Source organism: Budorcas taxicolor, chromosome 14, assembly GCF_023091745.1.
Source record: "Budorcas taxicolor isolate Tak-1 chromosome 14, Takin1.1, whole genome shotgun sequence".
NCBI lineage: Eukaryota > Metazoa > Chordata > Mammalia > Artiodactyla > Bovidae > Budorcas > Budorcas taxicolor.
In genome coordinates this window covers 21,960,703-21,980,129 of record NC_068923.1, presented here as the reverse complement: position 1 = coordinate 21,980,129, position 19,427 = coordinate 21,960,703, and the positions used below count along the sequence as shown (strand labels likewise).

At 52.7% G+C, this 19,427-nt stretch overlaps 1 protein-coding gene across 1 annotated transcript in view; it reads left to right on the top strand.

The window, feature by feature from the left end:
* The window catches only part of TG (thyroglobulin), a 231,434-nt gene that overhangs the window by 23,207 nt on the left and 188,800 nt on the right, over positions 1-19,427 (top strand). The window contains exons 12-20 of the mRNA XM_052651771.1: positions 1,725-1,862; positions 2,458-2,535; positions 3,076-3,188; positions 5,339-5,441; positions 6,465-6,665; positions 11,417-11,629; positions 12,941-13,095; positions 14,391-14,547; positions 16,455-16,679. Coding sequence (XP_052507731.1) covers positions 1,725-1,862; positions 2,458-2,535; positions 3,076-3,188; positions 5,339-5,441; positions 6,465-6,665; positions 11,417-11,629; positions 12,941-13,095; positions 14,391-14,547; positions 16,455-16,679 — 1,383 coding nt within the window. The remainder of the gene's footprint in view (positions 1-1,724; positions 1,863-2,457; positions 2,536-3,075; positions 3,189-5,338; positions 5,442-6,464; positions 6,666-11,416; positions 11,630-12,940; positions 13,096-14,390; positions 14,548-16,454; positions 16,680-19,427) is intronic.

Sequence of the window (19,427 nt, the reverse complement as noted above, 5' to 3'; positions counted from 1 at the left end):
CTCATGTGATCAAATCTAATCCAGGTAGTTAACTCCAGAAAGCACCACTTGGTCCCTCACATGACAGAGACCTATGCTCAGAAGGCTGACACTGCTCCGGCCTGGGACCAGCTCAGCATTGCTTGACACGTACCCCTGGCCAAGCACTTTCTGCGCTAAGTAGATCTTTACCAGATCTTTGCATCTGATCCTCCGACAGTCCCATGAGAGAGATGCTGTAATCATCATCCGTGATTCTCTTCAGAAGTGGAAACGGAGGTTAAGTCACGTGTCCAAGTTCATCCAACCAGCAACCAGCGGAGCCTGGATGCGATGCTGGTGGTTTGGCCCCCAGGCCTCTGTCCCCTGCTCCCACTGCACCTCCTCTAACATCCGGACCAAGACAAAGACGCCCACGCCCACAGGCTGGAGCCTCCCTGCCCTCACCTTCCTGGCGGTTCTGCTGCCCCCTTGGCATTGGGCTTCTCTTTGCCTTTATTCCCCTAACCCCATGCGAGTCTCCCCAGAGCCATCTTTGTTTCCTCCCCCTCCCCAGCCACCTCTGCTGGAGGACAAGACGCCCACCTTCCTCTTTACATCCTGGGTCTCGCACAGCGCCGACAGAATGTGGGGCCTGCAAAAGGATGCTTAACCATCCTCCTTGCTTCTTTCTTCCTCTTCTCTCTCCTTCCCTCCCCAGGTACTCTTTTTTTTTTTTTTTTTTCCTCTGCTCCTCAGAGACTTGGAGATTCTGCTTTTGGCAGGAACCCAGTTTTTTAAAAAAATGTTGTGGCTGGGCAAGTTGTCATGTAATCAAAGAGAGGAGGAGGAGCTGATGCCCTTGAGTGGTGACCACTTCGGTCAGGGAGGGAAATTTAGAGGAAGAGAGAGAAGTGTTGGCCCCATGGGGATATATTGGCTGAATGTTGTGGTGGCACATTGTTCAGAAGTCAGGCTAAGGAAGTTCCCCTCCTCGGAGCCACCAGCTCTGCTTTTGCAAGACTGATGCCATTGGGAAAAAAGGAAATGTCTGTAGAGAACAACCAGGGTTGGTCACTTTTCTGGGCACCCCTTCAGGTGAGAAGGGGCATCTCTAACTGTGCCAGAGGAGAGGAAGCGCTTGGTGTGCAGACCTCCGGAGCCTGGGGAGTCTGGGGATTGAAGGCCCAACCCAGAAAGAGAGTGAGGGCCACAAAGCATCTTCGACCCACAGAACCCAGTAGCGGTGTCCCAGGGTCTCTAGGGAGGAGGGGTGGGCACAGGAGGAAAGTCAGTTACTAACACGCCATCAGTGTTATCAGCCGTCACTGCTCTCATCTGCCTTAACCCGATGGGCTCTAGATGAGAATTCCTGAAGGAGGAACAGTGACTCCTTCAAACCTGGCTGACATTTTTTACTTCTTTGGTTGCACCACGCTGTTTGTGGGATCTAAGTTCGCTGACCAGGGATCAAACCTGTGCCCCCTGCAGTGGAAACGTGGAGTCCCAACCGCTGGACTGCCAGGGCGCTCCCATCAGCCGGCATCTTAATTTTTTTCATTTTCATTTTAAAGGGCAATCTGGTGAGGGCCTACCCGCTCCTCGATGAGCCTCTGTCTTGTTTTGGGGTGGAAATGTTTGTCACAGAAATCAAAAGGCCGCTGATGTTGGGAAAGGACGAGGTGGCTATTCTCAGGACAGAGTCCGCTTGGCCTGGGCCTTGCCTGTCCAGTGCTCACCTCTCTCCTCATCTCTCCCGACTCCAGCCTTTGACTTCTACCAGAGACGCCTGGTGAGCCTGGCCGAGTCCCCACAAGCATCCAGCCCTGTGCGGTCCAGCCCCTATGTGCCGCAGTGTGATGCCTTCGGAGGCTGGAAGCCTGTGCAGTGCCATGCCGCGACGGGTGAGGCGGGCAGGCACCCTGGGGAGGCTGAGGGACACCCCTCCTTTTCATGTGGAGTAAAGAGCCCTAAGAAGAAAGAAAGGAAAGAGCCCTGTTCTATTAGGGCAAAGCAAAGTGGACCCTAGGCCTCTCTTCGGCAGCTGGAGGCAAGCCCCGTAATTCTTCTGCCATCTGATTGTTCCATCTGTCCAATGGGAGTGGCAACCTTCTGCCTGCCTGAAGACCAAGTGGGTAGCTGCTGGGGTTTCTGGGTGTTAGGGCCGCTGATTGCGGACCCTGTTAGGGAGAGCAGACAGGTAGGGGTTTGGGTGGGAGAACTTCTTGGCACTGCTGGGAATTTTTAAATGTTGATTGGAGTTTGGTTGGTTTGGAATGCTGTGTCACAATAGCTTCTGCTGTGCAGCCAAGTGAGTAGGCGACACCTGAACCCACTCTCTTTTCAGATTCCTTTCCCATACAGGCCACTGCGGAGTACTGAGTAGAGTTCCCTGTGCTGTACAGCAAGTCTCTTTTATATGTGGTGGTGTGTACTGCAGGGCCCTCAGGGCAGGGCCCTTGGGCACTTCCTGAACTTCTGGCCATGGCTCTTTTCCAGGGCACTGCTGGTGTGTGGACGGGAGGGGAGAGTACGTCCCCGCCTCACTGACCGCCCGCTCCCGGCAGATCCCGCAGTGTAAGTGGGGCCGGTCCGGCGGGCCTTCTAGCGGGCGCCCTGCCTGGGGAGGCTCCGTGGGCCAGCGCTTCAGCCCAACCCCCGAGAGCAGGCAGACCACACACCCCCAAGCCCCCAGGCCTGGAAGACTTCCCTGACCTTGGTCGTAGTTCCTAATGGTGCTCCTCGTTTCCCAGGTGGAGGGAGGGAGCTGGGGGTGGGCAAGGAGCCCCAGGTCCACCCCCCGACACCTGCTTCCTGGGAAGTTTCATCTATTTCTGTGTTTTCTACAACGACCTCATGTCTGGTCCATAGTCCAACCTCTCTTCTGAGTCTGGACCCGTGTAATCAAGTGCTCACTTTATGTCTCAGAGATGAAATGTCCCACGTGGGTCTTTGTCCCCAACCCTCAGCCTGCTTCTCTGGGGTCCCAGCTGTCTGCTCAAAGCACCTCCACCCACCCAGATGCACGGCTCCAACTCTCGGGGCCAGCCTGGGCTCCCCACCAGCCCTCAGCGCCCGTGGCCAGCCTGTTGAGAGCTCCCCTCTCTCCCCACCCAGGCCCCACCAGCTGCGAGAGATCGCGAGCCAGTGGACTGCTTTCCAGCTGGAAACAGGCTGGTGTCCAAGCAGAACCATCTACTAAAGGCCTGTTCATCCCGACCTGCTTACAGGTAAGTCTCTGAAGGCCCAAGAAAGTTCCAGAAGCCAGAACTTTCTGTATGGCGAATTTTCTAGTTTTCAATAAACTTGTTTTAATTGAAAACTCATAGGAAATTCTAGGCCTCGGTTTTTGTCCCAGCCCCGGCTGATCCAAGCTCTGTGGTGGTGGTGATGTTTAGCTGATCAGTCGTGTTCAACTCTTTCATGACCCCACGGACTGGAAGCCTGCCAGGATTCTCTGTCCGTGGGATTTTCCAAGCAAGAATACTGGAGTAGGTTGCCACTTCCTCCTCCAGGGGATCTTCCTGAGCCAGGTATCAAACCCACATCTCTTGCATGTCCTGCACTGGCAGGCAGATCCTTTAACACTGAGCCACCTAGAGGCCCAAGCTGTATGACCTTGGGCAATTTATTTACCATCTCTGTGCTTCTCTGGGCTTTGCGTTATCCCAAGATCAGGTCACATTTTAATCTTCCCTAGCACCAGGACTGTTTTGAGGCTTTTAGGAGATACCTTTAATGAAAACTCTTTGAAGAATAATATACATGTACATTAATTCCTTAAACCATGTAGCCACATCAACATGCCCATCATATTTCAGCTTCTCAGCATAATGGAAGACTGTAATATTTCCCTCTCCAGCTCCCTGGTTGTCATGATTTCGGGCAGTGACTGATGTGAAAGTTCTTAGAGAGAGACTTCTTGCTGGAACCAACCACTCAGGTACCAGCTGATGGAACTCCGTGTGGCTCAGGCCCCGTACCCTGAAGTAGGGATGATAGGAACACCGCCACCCACTCTGCTGGGCCCGCAGAGGCTCCAAGGAAGTTAGATGAAATCAATGGTGCAGAGGTTCATAAAATGCAAATTACTGAGCAAAAGTTTCCTTGTTACTGTTCCTCACTGTCATTAATACTGTTTGGTGCTATAAACATGGACCCTGATTACGGAAGAGTTTTGTGGAGAAATTAGCAGATCTGGTCTTTTTTCTTGGCTGGCAGCTCCCTACCACTGAAATGAGAGTCTGCTTCATCATCAGAGTCTGCAAGTCCACCTGTGGAGAAGGAGAGACAGGAAGCATACTTCTGACGGAGGGAAAAGTGATTCAGACCAGCTCCCAGAGAACCTCCGATCGTGTGGTTCCCCAGGCTGGCTCCTGGAAGGACCCAAGTGCCAGAAAACAGGACCCAAGATGCCCAGTGCCCACACTGGATGGCTGTGTGTTAGACCTGTTCCTCAGCAGAAGTCATGTTAGCAGTGAGGGTGTTCTCGGTTGTAGATCTTTACAATCCCATATTTTCTCAAACCTTTGCTTGGGTTTGAATCCTTCCTGTGCGACTATCTGATTTCCCTGGGTCTCGCTGAGTAGAATGCGGACATAGGCTCTCTACCTACATCATTATGGTCTCTGTAAATGTCAGGTGTCATTACAATGGTCATTTATCATCTGTGAAAATGGCACAGCAGAGTATAGAATGAACAAGTGGCCTCGGAAATCTCAAGGAAACCCTCAGGGGTCCCAGGGAGCTTGGGAAAATGGGCCTCCCTTCTGCCTGCAGCTGCATACACAGGAGAGAGGCCATTGTCTTCCCAGGAGTGCATGGGTCCATCTGGTCCCATCTCCTCTCTTTTTAGATGAGGAAACTTGCCCCAGTGAATTGGAGGAGCTTGCCCAGCATCCCCAGCTGGCCGAGGAGAGATGGGCCCTGGGCAAAGGCAGGGGGCTGCCTCCTCCCTTGTCTTCCTTTTCTGTTACAGACCCCTTTTCTCCAAGGGATGCTGGTTGAGAATCGTTTCCGGAACTAGGGGGATGGTTTTAAGTCAGCAGCTGGGCTCGGGCTGGGCAGGCTTGGGCCCCGCCTGGGTCTGCCACCCCCAGCTGTGGCTGGTCCTCTGTCACTTTCTCTCTCTGAGTGAGCCTGTTTTCCCCACTCCCAAAATGGGTTCACTGCAGTTTTTGTCTCCTGCGGATGTTACAGCCATGAGTTCAGACAACGTAAGTAAAGGGTCTCGAATAGGACAGCCCCGTCCAGCCCCTCCCCAATGTCTGGAAAAGCCATCGCCAGTAGTTTCGGGAGAAATATCCTTGGTGCCTGGCTCCCGACTTACCAGTTTACAGAAGCATCTTCGCTGGGTGACACTACCTCGGTTTTATCTCAGACAGGAGAGTTTGCCAGGCTGCAGGCGTCGGAGGCTGGCACCTGGTGTGTGGATCCAGCCTCAGGAGAGGGCGTGCCCCCTGGCACAAACAGCAGTGCCCAGTGTGAGTACTGACCCTTCCCCATCACTCTCCAGCCCCCACCCCATGAGCATGAGGTACAGAGCCCCAAGAGCTGGCTTCATGTCCCAGCTTGGCCATTCCAGAGCCGTGAAAGCCTCTAACCCCACTGCGCCTCAGTTTTCTCATCTGTGAAATAGGGGTGTGATTCCCCCACCTCAGTGTGTTCTTGGGAGTAATACATATAGCAGGATTTGGGGTAACTAGAGGCACAAACCAGCACTGGTCTCTATTATAGTGGGCACCGCTGCCTTCATGGGGTCTGCTGTTCAGCCCCAGATACTGGGGCTCCCGCCTGGCCCCTCATCCTCCAGCCTGGTCCAGCAGTCTGGTTTCCACAGTGAGGTTAAGGCGATGTCTCTAAAGGGCACATGTGTGGCTCTCCTCTGCCTGGAGCCCATTGATGCTCCCTATGGTCCTCAGGCCCAGGCTCCTTGCTGTGGCTCCTGGACCTCTCCGTGTAGGCTCCTGTATCTTCATGGGCTTTTCTTTTTTCTCTATCTCAGCAGCAGGTCCAGGAAGAGTAAACTATAATCAGGCTTTTCAAGCAGGTAGTCACTGTCTTCCCTGGGCCTTCATGGTCTGGTGCAACCTTTGCAAACCTGCAACCCCAGCTGGCGAACTCTCACTCCGTCCACCCATCAGTCCCTCAAGGAAGACTTGCAGGCCTCTCTGTCTTTCCCAGCAGAGCTCAGTGCCGCCCTATGGGCTTGTAAACTGCCCTGCACCTCCCATTATCATCCTTAGCATCTAAACTGCAGTTGCTCACTTACTTGTTAAGTATCCTCTAAGATTCTAAGCTCCTTGAAGACAGGCGATGTGTGTGTGTGTGTGCGCGTGCGTGCATGGAGTGGAGAGGGGAGTATAAAGCCGAGTGTCCGAGTGTAACTCCCCAGTAGGGAGGCAGCCCCAGACCCCGGGGGCCCCGCAGGCAGGTGGCAGTGAGTGGTGGCAAGGACGTGACACCCATGCCGGCAGAGAGCACATGTGGCTTGTCTTTGCACCAAGGCCCGAGCCTCTGTGAAGTGCTCCAGAGGGGAGTCCCCTCCGGGAGAACCAGCCCCGGCTACAGCCCGGCCTGCAGGGCGGAGGACGGAGGCTTCTCCCCAGTGCAGTGCGACCCGGCCCAGGGCAGCTGCTGGTGCGTCCTGGACAGCGGAGAGGAGGTGCCCGGGACTCACGTGGCCGGGAGCCAGCCAGCCTGTGAGAGTAAGTGGTGATGCCCCAGAGTGACCCCCGGGCTGGTGGGGGTCCTGCCGTCTCTTCCTTGGCCCTGGTCGGGGTGAAGGGGTCACCAAAGATGTCAGGACAGTGAGGGCAGGAGGAGAGACAAGGGATCTGTGTGAGGGATTGCAGTTGACCCCCGTGACGCTGAAACTCCGTCTCAGTTCAGTCGCTCAGTCGTGTCCGACTCTGCAATCCCATGGGCTGCAGCATGCAAGGCTTCCCTGTCCTTCACCAACTCCTGGAGTTTACTCAAACTCGTGTCCATTGAGTTGGTGATGCCATCCAACCATCTCATCCTCTGTCGTCTCCTTCTCCTCCTGCCTTCAGTCTTTCCCAGCATCAGGGTCTTTTCCAATGAGTCAGTTTTTCGCATCAGATGGCCAAAGTATTAGAGCTTCAGCTTCAGCATCAGTCCTTCCAGTGAATATTCAGGAGCTCAAACCAAGACGAGCCCTTGTGGCAATCTCCCAAGCCAGTGAAGCTTGGGTGCTGGCCTCCTGGGGGGTGCCAGGTCTTGGTCTCCCCATCCTCAAGAGGGGAGGAGGGTCCAGACGGCAGGATCTCAGTGGGGGGGACCTCAGAGGGGTCCATCCCAGCCGGGGAGCTTCAGGAGTAAGTGGAGGTGTTGATTTATTTATTTTTGTTTCTACTTTAAAAGATCATTTGGGTGTCAGATATCAAACTGTACATGAATATATAATATTGAAATACGTTATTACTTATTAAACATATTATTGAATTATCAATTACTTACCTTTAGTTTTTCCTGTATACTCAAGTCACAGGACACTGTAGTCATTTTAAAATGTGTGTGCACAAGTGGGTTACATTATCTGTGAGTTTTTTTTCAGAGCAGTAAATGAAGACATTTCAAATTATTTATTACAAGTTGGGATGCTGGGGCTGACACAGTAGAGAAATGCTGCACAAAATGACTAATTTTATGGCAGTTGCCTTTCTTCTGTTGTTTTTACTGTTTTGTTGCCTTATTTTTTTTTTTTTTAACATTTACAGTCTCTAGGCAACATTTTGGAACTGCAGACACATTTAATTAAGTCTAGTGATTTCTATGTGTAAAGAGAATTTTTACATTTGTAGAGTGATGTTTATATTTGTAAAGAGAGAGGGGGAGTCTTCAAAAGAAGGGTGGGAAGGAAGAGTCAACGCTGTCTTCGTGGGGCTCTGTCTCCTGCCCCAAACCTGCGGTGCATGCCCAGGGCTCTCACTATACGCCTTTTCTCCCAAGTCTCTGAGTCTCCCAAGTTCTCTTGAGTCTCCCAGTCTCTGTGGGTTCTGTTTCAAGACGCTCAGCCACTGCCACCATGCAGGGAACATAGCGGGTGCTCGATGGGTGTCTATGAGGAGAGCTCCCTGCTGGGTGTTGCCGAGAGCGATAAGTGTCAGCCTTAGCGTCAGACACATTGAACTTAGAGACCACATCTAAGAGTGGTCTGCACTGTCGGGACCCAAGGAACAGACTGCTGAGTGTCCTGCAAGAACAGGTCTGGGAGCACAGCTCTTCTGGGTCTGGAAAGACCCCCTGTGTCTTGGCCCTGCCAGGATTCCATGATCGTAGCTCACCTGTGCAGAGGTCGCCTATTAAAATGTGCTTGTCACATCATACGTCCCATTTTTGCCCCCCAGGGATGCAGGTAAATAGATAGAAGAGTCCTACTCTCCATTTTACAGATGGCAAAACTGGGACTTACAGAGGGCCATTAATGTGTTGAAAGCAAGTGGAACAACAAGCACTTTGAGTTCCCCAAAGCTTCTTCCTGCTGACTTGCTACCGAGTGTGGGGAGAAAGCTCAGATGAGGGAGTCAGACAGATAGACCCAAGTGTCAGCTCTGCCAACGCCCTTGCTGGGCAACCCTGGGCAAGTCCCATAACCTCAAGTTCCCACTCGGTAACCTGTGGGCATGGGGAGGGGGAATCATAGCTATTTCTGATCATCATTGTTAGGGTTAATTCAAATAGTCTCTGTAAACTGCTCAGCCTGGCGGCTAAGGGCCAACGCAGTGACCCACTGCAAATGACAGCACCCAGTCTTGTCCAGAGGCCACTGTCCTGGTTAGACAGAAGCCCGGGCTGCACCCTGAAGACCAAAATGAGCCGCTCTCCATCTGAGGACCCCAGGTAACCTTGAGTCACATGAGGATTGCAAGCTTTAAAGCCAGACATTTACAGGCAGCAAGGCTGTGCTCTAGAGTCAGGTAACTAACTGTATCTTTAGCCAGGTGTGAAATTGTCATTGAGCGTGTCTGTTCTTTAATTTACTCATTCACTATTGATTTAACACACCTGGAGCTTGTGGTCTGGGTCAGGCTTCAGTTCAGTTCAGTCGCTCAGTTGTGTCCGACTCTTTGCGACCCCATGAATCGCAGCATGCCAGGCCTCCCTGTCCATCACCAACTCCCGGAGGTCACTCAGACTCACGTTCATTGAGTCGGTGATGCCATCCAGCCATCTCATCCTAGGCCGTCCCCTTCTCCTCCTGCCCCCAATCCCTCCCAGCATCAGAGTCTTTTCCAATGAGTCAACTCTTTGCATGAGGTGGCCAAAGTACTGGAGCTTCAGCTTCAGCATCATTTCTTCCAAAGAAAGCCCAGGGCTGATCTCCTTCAGAATGGATTGGTTGGATCTCCTTGCAGTCCAAGAGACTCTCAAGAGTCTTCTCCAACACCACAGTTCAAAAGCATCAATTCTTCAGTGCTCAGCCTTCTTCACAGTCCAACTCTCACATCCATACATAACCACAGGAAAAACCATAGCTTTGACTAGACGGACCTTAGTCGGCAAAGTAATGTCTCTGCTTTGGGAATACCAGACCACTTGACCTGCCTCTTGAGAAATCTGTATGCAGGTCAGGAAGCAACAGTTAGAACTGGACATGGAACAACAGACTGGTTCCAAATAGGAAAAGGAGTACGTCAAGGCTGTATATTGTCACCCTGCTTATTTAACTTCCATGCAGAGTACATCATGAGAAACGCTGGACTGGAAGAAACACAGGCTGGAATAAGATTGCCGGGAGAAATATCAATAACCTCAGATATGCAGATGACACCACCCTTATGGCAGAAAGTGAAGAGGAACTAAAAAGCCTCTTGATTAAAGTGAAAGAGGAGAGTGAAAAAGTTGGCTTAAAGCTCAACATTCAGAAAATGAAGATCATGGCATCTGGTCCCATCACTTCATGGGAAATAGATGGGGAAACAGTGGAAACAGTGTCAGACTTTATTTTTGGGGGTTCCAAAATCACTGCAGATGGTGATTGCAGCCATGAAATTAAAAGACACTTACTCCTTGGAAGAAAAGTTATGACCAACCTAGATAGCATATTCGAAAGTAGAGACATTACTTTGCCGACTAAGGTCTGTCTAGTCAAGGCTATGGTTTTTCCAGTGGTCATGTATGGATGTGAGAGTTGGACTGTGAAGAGCCTTGGGCCCTGGGTAAACAGAGGAGAGATATCCTCTCCCCTTCTGTGGCTCTGTCCAGCGGGGAGACTGGAATGCAGATAGTCTTGTATAATTGATCACAAGGCAGTCTACTCCAGGGAGCCTGGGGACTTGGAGAAAGGTGGTTAAAGTCAGCCTGGAAGAACCGTGAAAAGTGTTAGAAAGTTAAAGGGGTTGAGCTGATAACTGAGGACCCAAAAAGAAATCTTCTAGCCAGATAAGCTGGTAGAAGAAGTAAGGACATGAGCTGTACAATGCATATGGTTGGGAAATAGCATCTCTGCCCTGGGGCAAAGCGGGGCTGGAGAGGAGACCAGAGCAGAGAGGAAGTCGGGCCAGCAGGCACTCGGGAGACTTGAGAACCGAGTCCAGCTCCATATATTTCTCTGCTAGCATGGGGAATGGATTGGACATGGGAGCAGAGGGCAGGAGGTGAGGCCCAAACACATGGAGCTGGTGAGGAAGCTTCAGTGGCCATTCAGGGAGAAGATGACGCATGTCTAAATGAAGGATATGTGGTGGGGATGAAGAGAAGTCAAGGAGCTCTGAGCTGCAGCTGAGCTGGTGGGCAGAGGAGGTGGGAGCGTCTGGGTTGACTGCCATCTTTCTGGCTAAAGGCGCCAGGCTTCAAGCTGGAGTTGCTGAAGCTGGAGCAGGTGTGGGCAGCAGATGCTGAGCCTGGCCCTGTTGGCTTTGAGGTGGAGAAGACTGGATTTAGAGATGGGAAGGTGCTCCAGAGGGCCTGAGTGGAGCTGAAGATGTGAGAGTCATCTCTGCTCAAAGTGAAGTTGAAGTTGAAGTGAAGTTGCTCAGTCATATCCAACTCTTTGTGACCCCATGAACTGTAGCCTGTCAGGCTCCTCTGTCCATGGCATTTTCCAGGCAAGAATACTGGAGTGGGGTGCCATTTCCTTTTCTCCGTAAAAGTGCTATCAAAGTGTTAGTCACACCATCGTGTCTGACTCTTTGTGACCCCATGGACTGTAGCCCACCCGTCTCATCTGTCCATAGAGTTCTCCAGGCAAGACTACTGGGGTGGGTAGCATTCCCTTCTCCAGGGGATCTTCCCCGACCCAGGGGTGTCTGTTAAAACGAGAGAGGATGGGATTAGCCAACAGGGAGGGTGGAGAGGGAGCAGGCGGGCCCAGGCTGGCCTGAGAGAAGGGAGGGTGAGGGGGGCCCGTGCTCGTGAGCAGAAATGGGAGGTGGAGGTAGGTGCTCAGTGTTGGTGCCAGGTAGGTGCCCACAGCTGCCCCTTTCCTCCCCCCCAGGTCCACAGTGCCCACTGCCCTTCAGCGTGGCAGACGTGGCCGGCGGGGCCGTCCTGTGTGAACGTACTTTGGGCCTGGGCGCAGCCACCAGGCAGCAGTGCCAACTACGGTGCGGCCGGGGCTACCAGAGCGCCTTCCCGCCGGAGCCACTGCTATGCAGCTTGCAGAGGAGACGCTGGGAGTCCCAGCCACCCCAGCCCCATGCCTGCCAACGTGAGTGGCCCCAGAAAGGTCCGCCTGGAGTCCCACTCCCCACCTCCCCAGGGCTCGGGGCCGAGGCCTTCATTTTCCCACCTGAGGGTAGCGTGTCCATGATAGCCAGGTGGCATCAGAGCAGGACAGAGTGCTCAATGCAGCATTTTCTTCTAGAAGGATCAGCAGGGCTTCCCAGGCCCCTGGGGCAAAGCTTCATTTGTGGCTCCTCTGAAGCAATCTGCTCCCTGAGACACATTCTGTTGTTTCTGGCTTCCATGGGGAGTCCTGGATACAGGACTGTTCTCAAGGTGCAGATGCTCCAGTGGCCATGTTGGTTACTATGATGCTGACAAGCTCAGAGTTGCTGATCTGGCTTCTGGGGTCACAGTGACACTGCCACACCAGCCTCTCCCCGCCCCGCCTCCTCCCGGTCCAACTGTAGCTCCAGGCTATGGCGTCTGTTCTGATCACTGTGGACTTGGGCCGTATTTAAATATGGGTAGCTCCTTCCTCCTGCTCTCACAGCGAACCCACTTTCACATTCTCATGGCTGTGAGGCTACACCAAACTCCGACTGTGTCCGCCTAGCCGAAGGCTGGTTGTACTTACTCACAGCCAGGCAGGACAGGGGTCAGCACGGGGACCAGTGCTAGGTCCACCCAGGGCAGCAGGAGGGACATTCAGGAGAGAGACCCAGATTCTGGGACTGACTGTCACAAGGCTCTGGCTGGCTGGCAGGGGGGGCAAAGGACACAAATTTGTCACAAAACATTCTGAAATAGAGAATGCTATCCAGAAAAAGTTCAGAATGTGATTTGGACAAATAAGTGACTTGTCCCCCTGATGGTGACTGAGTAGCTAGGAATCAGAGCTAAATTTATCATGAGTAAGGGACTTGGGGGAAGAGAGGTGTGGGTCCTGAACTCCTGAAATGGAGTGCAGGCTTGCTGTGTACATTTGTGCAGGTTGTGCACTGCACAACTTTAGCCTTGCACTAGGCTGCGGTAACCACTCTGAACTGGCCAAATCAGGTGGCATGGCCCTGTTTGAGTGCAAGGTAGTATGGAAGATTTTCCAAGAAGACTGTCCAGGACCTCAGCCTGGGTTTAAAGGCTGAGGTAGGACTGAGCTTGCAGTGAGGGTGCTAAGTAATTTCAGAGAAAAGCTGGCGTGCTGGGGAGTAGCGAGACCCAGAGGGAGACAACGCAAGATGGCAGCAGTTGTGGATTCCAAGTGAAATGAAGAAGGGTTAGTTTTCGCAGAGAAAAAAAACCAAAAGAACCCCATAGCTCTTTGCCTTTGTCTGCTGACCTCTGGTGCTCGCCGCAGGGCCCCAGTTCTGGCAGACTCTCCAGACCCAAGCGCAGTTCCAGCTCCAGCTCCCTCCGGGCAAGGTGTGCAGTGCCGACTACTCGGGCTTGCTGCTGGCGTTCCAGGTCTTCCTGTTAGACGAGCTTACGGCCCGCGGCTTCTGTCAGATCCAGGTATGTGCTCACAAGTGGGGCTCGGACTGAGCTCAGGGTCACCGGGCAGAGAACCTCAGGGCTCAAATGAACCTACAGTTCAACCCTCATTCATTTCACCCACTGAGACCCAGGATGAGAAAGCAGCTCAGACAAGGCTAATGACACAGAGGTAGAGGTGGGATTGGTACCCGTCTCACTGGCCATTCTGTCTGCGCACAGATGCCACTCCTAATGTGTCCCGAGCACTTAGATTGTGCCAGGCACTCTGCACCACTTGGCATGGCTTAGCTAATGCAGTCCTCCTGGGGACCCTATTATTACCGTTTTGTGATGAGTTAAAATAGTTGGGCAGTCACACAACTGAGAGATGGTAGAGCCACAGAATCCCCTGCTTTTACACAGCACCTTCTCATTCACCTTCTCATTCACCTCTGACGCCCCAGCTTCTGATAAACTGACACCCCCAGGACTCCACACAGAAGCTCCTGGCTGTTGCCTTTGAAAGAGCACGATGCAAAGAGTGCACAGTGAGGCTCGTGTGGATCCCCGGCCCTGCCTGGTGCTGCCCTCGAGTTAACCGGGTCCTACCACCATCCATCCTCCCACCCTGCCCTGCAGATGGTCAGCGGGCACTGTGGGAGTGCTTAGGTGGGGCAAGAAGCCAGGCTGCGTGGTCACACTGGAGGAGCCAGTGAGTGCTTCCCGGGAGGGAGGGTCATGTCCTGCTGGGTGTGGGTCTTGCGAGGACTTGGGCAGTCGGCAGAAATTGTTTCTCCAGTGAATTATGACCCCTTGAATTTGGAGTGTCTGAGCTTTCTTTATCTGTGTGTGTGTGTGTGTGTGTGTGCATGCACGTGCCCTTTCTATTATTTTTTGAGAAACTTTACATTTTTTTAAGTATATTTTTTGTAGTCTACTTATTTTCACATGTACATGTATCTATTGTTTTTCAATCCTTTTCCCATGTAAGTTGGCTCTTAACGCCACTTAACACCTCTGTCTACAAGCTGTGTGACAAAGGCAGGTGATTCAACCTCTCTGGACCCAGAACCTCAGTTTCTGGCTCTCTCAAGGCTGCACCCTCTCAAATGGCTCCCACGAGGCGGTGGGGGTGCAGAGCAGGCTTTCAAAGGACAGGGGAGGGCCCAGGAGTTCCAGTCACCCCGGGGCCAGCTCCCAGGTCAAGGGGCAGTCTTGTTCTCTCCGGGACTTCCTCCAACAGTAAGATAAGCCAGTTTCGGTGCCTCGCGTAGGTTCGGCAAAGCTGGCTCCCGGCTTCATGTTCCTGAACTCCCGTCTGCATCTCCGTGCAGGTGAAGATGGCGGGAACCCCTGTCTCCATCACCGTCTGTGACGACTCCTCAGTGAAGGTGGAGTGTCTGAGCAGGGAGCGGTTAGGAGTCAACATCACGTGGAAACTGCAGCTTGCGGACGTGCCCTCTGCCTCTCTCCCGGACCTGCGGGACGTTGGTATGTTTTCTTACACTGCTGCCCTGAGACCCCGCAGACTCCTTGGGTCTCAGTGTCCCCGTCCATCGGATGGAGCCAGTGCAGCCCCAGCACCTCCCTGTGGGGCCAGAGAGCCCACCACGTGCCTGGCCCATGGGTGGAGCTGGTTACTGAGAAGTTTATAAAAAGCGAGAGTTCTGGCCCATAGCTGACTAGCGCTAAACATAATAATACCCTCTGACTGCTTTTGAGAATGTTTTCTGGGCACAGAGAAGGAAGACACATGTGACGAAGGGGACAGTGAGGTAGGGTGAGGGAGTCCCTGTTGGTTTATAATTTTTGCTCATTCTACTTCTAATCAGAGAACTTCTCAGACCACTGACACTGTTTACACCCACCAGGACACTATTTGGAACTGCACAGTGATGGTATGGATGAATTGAGAATAGAAAGACTTAAGGGGGAGTAGCGCGGACTTTATGATTGTTATTCTGAGCCAGGGTGGGACACAACCCATGGTCTTCTGACTAGATGGTGAGAACTTCTATTTCTCCGGCACTATCTCGTGGCCAGACACCCAGGGTTAGGCCTGGCTGGAGCTTGACCGCTGCTCTATGAGGGAGAAGTCGAGGAAGAGACCAGAATGTAACCCAGGAGGCAGGCTGCATCTCAGCCATTCTGCAGTGCTCGTGACAGTCATTATTAATACCACTCCTCTCCATAGCATTATGAACTGTGTTGTTGTTATTTAGTCTGTAAATCATATCAGACTCATTCGTGACCCTGTGGACTGTAGCCCACCAGACTGCTCTGTCCATGGGACTCTCCAGGAAGAATACTGGAGTGGGTTGCCATGTCCCTCTTCAGGGGATCTTCCCGAACCAGGGATTGAACCTACATCTCTTACATCTCTGCATTGGCAGGCAGATTATTTACCACTGAGCTGCCAGAGAAACCCCAGCATTATGAATTCAGAGCCCCTTTTTGTTGTTCTCTGGCAACAGACTGCACAGTTTGAGTGTGTCTGAAGCTGCAGATGGATGTGATGTTTATTCCTGGCATCAATGGCCTTGGGTTTCCTTCACAGCAGCCATTGTGGTGGGGACGTTCGTTGCGTGCTGGGGTGTCCCAGCTCGCAGGGACACCCCAGGTGTGGGGCTTGCCCACCTGCTTCCTTCCTAGGAAACCCTCGTAGTTCCACAGCTGGAACGTTGCCAGCTTTAAGCTGAACGTTGAGGTGGAGGCTCCACTTTCCCTTTGAGTGGTCCCATCACGTCCTCTCTTGTAATCCCCACCAACCTCAAAAGCAGACTTCCCAGCCCATTTTTCAGATGGGGAAACTGAGCCTCGGAAATGGTGGCTTGGCAAAGGCTGAGACAGTTGTATGCCTGGATAATGCACCTTGGATGAGTGACTGGGGTCATGATATTCTCTACCAGTGAGGGTCACATTGCATGTGTGCTTGCAAAGTCTCTTCAGTCATGTCTGATTATTTGCAACCCTGTGGACTAGAGCCCACCAGGCTCCTCTGTCCGTGGGATTCTCCGGGCCAGGGCACTGGAGTGGGCTGCCATTCCGTCCTCCAGGAGATCTTCCCCGCCCAGGGATGGAACCCTTAGGTCTCACACCTCCTGCACTGGCAGTCAGGTTTGTACCATCAGCACCACCTGGGAAGCACTGAGGATCACTCTGCTGTCGCAGAAACAGCATGAGCTGGAGGCCTGGACTGGAGTCCTAGATGCGCTTCTGATTTTGTGTGACTTTGGGTCAATCAACCCCCTTCTCTGAACCTGTTTCTCCCTCTGTGAATTGAGACACTGGGTAAGGCCTATGTCTCCTTTCAGCGTGGACATCCTGGGAAGCTCTGCACCTGGACCACCCCCGGCGGGAACAGTAAGGCGACATCCCTGTCTCCTCTTGTCTTGCAGAGGAGGCCTTGGCTGGCAAGTATCTCGCTGGGCGCTTTGCAGATCTGATCCAGAGCGGAACATTCCAGCTTCATCTGGATTCCAAGACCTTCTCGGCAGACACCTCCATCCGCTTCCTCCAAGGCGACCGCTTTGGCACCTCTCCCAGGACACAGTTTGGGTGCCTGGAAGGATTCGGCCGAGTCCTGACCACCAGCGATGCCAGTCAGGATGCCCTGGGGTGTGGTAGGTGCCTCCTCTCTCCCTGGACCGCTGTTACTGGGCCATGCCAGTTGGGGGGATGGCCACAGAGCTCTGAGGGAGGTTATTCTGACACGCAGAGTGGGGAACCCTTCATTTATTTATTCAGTGAAAGCGTTTCAGATGTCCAGCTGTGAGTGTGGGCATGCAGTTATCGCCCAGCAGGTAGCAGCTAGAACTGGGAGCAGCATGGCAGAAGGAAGCAGCCCCAAGTAGGGGTTATCTGTCCTCTTCGCCCTTGCCAAGCACAGACCTGCAGCCTGGGCTGCACTGTGTTTGTGGAGAAGGCCGGCGTCCACCCCGCGCATGCTCTGTGACTTATCCCAGTCTGGTTACAGCAGCACCTTTCTCACCGCCATCCCCGGAGGGCCAGCAATCAGCCCAGGGCACAGTGGCTCAGGGGCAGTGAGTCCTGGTGGAGGTCACGGGGCTGTTCTTGGCAGCCTTGGAAGCACCCTCAGTAGCCTGTGCCTGCTGGCGCCTGGAATGGAAGCTCTGTGCATTTCCTGTCGCTGCTATGACACATGGCCACAAGCATCATGATCTAAAACAGCACCCGCTTATATGCTGCTGTTCTGTGGGTTTGAATTCTCACATGGGCCAAAGCCAGGTGTCGTCCGGCTGCATTGTGCCGGAGGCCCTGGGAGGGAATCAATTTCCTGAGTTTTTTCCAGCTTCTGGAAGGTGCCCACATTTCTCGGCCCTTGGCTTCCTTCCTTCATCTTCAAAGCTGGAAGTGCTGGAGTTCTCAGGCCGTTCCTGTCATCACAGCTCCCTCGGATGCTTCTCTCGCTTCTGTTTTTTCAAAGGAATGGTTGTTTAAAATTTTTTTTATCCATCTATCTATTTATCTTTGGTTGTGCTGGGTCTTTGTTGCTGCATGTGGGCTTCCTCTGGTCGCTCGGGTGAAGGCGGCTCTTCCTTGTGGCATGTGGGCTTCTCTCTGTGGCCGCTTCTCTTGTTGTGCAGCTTGAGCTCTAGGACAGACAGCCTTCAGCAGCTGTGGCTCACAGGCTTAGTTGCTCCTTGGCAGGTGGCATCTTCCTGGACCAAGGATCAAACCCATGTCCCTTGTGTTGGCAGGTGAATTCTTATCCACTGTACCACCAGGGAAGTCCTTTCTCTCATTTCTTTTCTTTAAATTTATTTTTTATTTTATTTTATTGGAGTGTGACTGCTTTGTAGAGTTGTGCTAGTTTCTGCTGTACAGCAAAGTGAATCAGCTGTATGTGTGACTACACACAGCTGGGTAACCCAGCACACTCTCCCTCTTTTAAGGCCAGTTGACTAGCGACCTTATTTCCATCTGCAACCTTGGACTCCCTTTGCCACGTGTCCTCACGTGTTTACAGTTTCCAGGGACTAGGACGTGGACCTCTTTGGGGGCCAATCTTCCATCTGCTACCGAAGCTTCCAGGGTCTCACAGTGAGCAGCCTGCCTCCCACATGATGTGAGACACAGAGGCTTTTTTATGGAGCTAAAGAGAGAGAAGATGTTTTTCAGTTATTTATTTTTCCACTATTTATATTGGTTGCCACACAAAAGCTGCAAGGCCTCTCTTCTCGTGAAATCCATGCCAAGTTCTAAACTCCACACTAGATGTCACATGCTGCTAACTCAGCACAGAAACCAGAGGCAACGCTTCTTACTAATGTTTACAGAGGGTCTTGCAGTTGACGAGGCATTGTCACCGATACTCGGCCATCACAGTCGCCCCTGGTGGCAGGTCATCCCCCCACTGGACAGGTGAAGGGGTGGAGGCCAGATGAGGGGAGGCCATGGGTCTGCAGTGCCCAGAGCAGGGCTGACTCAAAGAAGGGGTTTGGTTCTCTGTGGATGAGTCACCCTAGGTCCTCTGGGACCAGCCCTCATGATCCTTCCACCTCGAAGAGCTGCCCAGACAAAGAGAACAAGAAGCAGAAGCAGGTGTGGATGGTGCCACCCCCCAGGGTGGGTGAAGTAGGGTCACTACAGTGGGGGTCTCTGCAGCACCTGGCGCTGGGTCCTGAGACTCACTGTGAAGGGCCCTGGGCTCCACTGCCAAAGAAAAGATTCGAGTGTGTGTGAGGGTGTGTATGAGTGTGTGTGAGAGAGTGTATGAGAGAGTGTGTGCGTACATCTGACTACGTGTATTGTGAGTGTGTGTATGTGTGAGATAATATGTGTGAGTGTGTGTATGTATGTGAGAGAGTGTGTGAGTCTGTGTACATGTGTGTGTGTACATTTACGTGTATGAGTGTGTGAGTGTGTGTACGTCTGGGTGTGTGTGTGTGAGGGTATGTCTGAATGTGTGTATGTATGAGTGTGTTGTGTGTATGTGTGAGAGTGTGTGTGAATGTGTGTATGTGTGAGAGTATGTGTATGTGTGTGTGTGAGAGAGAGAGAGTGTGTGTGTGTGTTGGGAGGAGGGTGTTTTTAGGGTCACCCCAGGGGGTGATAAGGGGGTCTGAGAGCCCACTCTGAGGCTCAATGACCTCGAGTGTCCCCTCTGGAACACGGGGCCAAGAGGTGGGGCAATAGGAGATGGTGAGAGGGACCTGTCAAGTGCTGGTTTCCCATTTCCTTCATGTAAAATAAAGGGGGTGGCCTGGAATCTGGGCCTAGGTTTTCTCTAGGGACCTTGATTGATGATTAGATGAGCACTTCCTGTCTCCCAGGACAGACAGTCCCGCTCAAGTAGGAGATGGGAGGAAAAGCTGAACCAGGAGAGCAGGCAGACTTTCCTGGTGGGT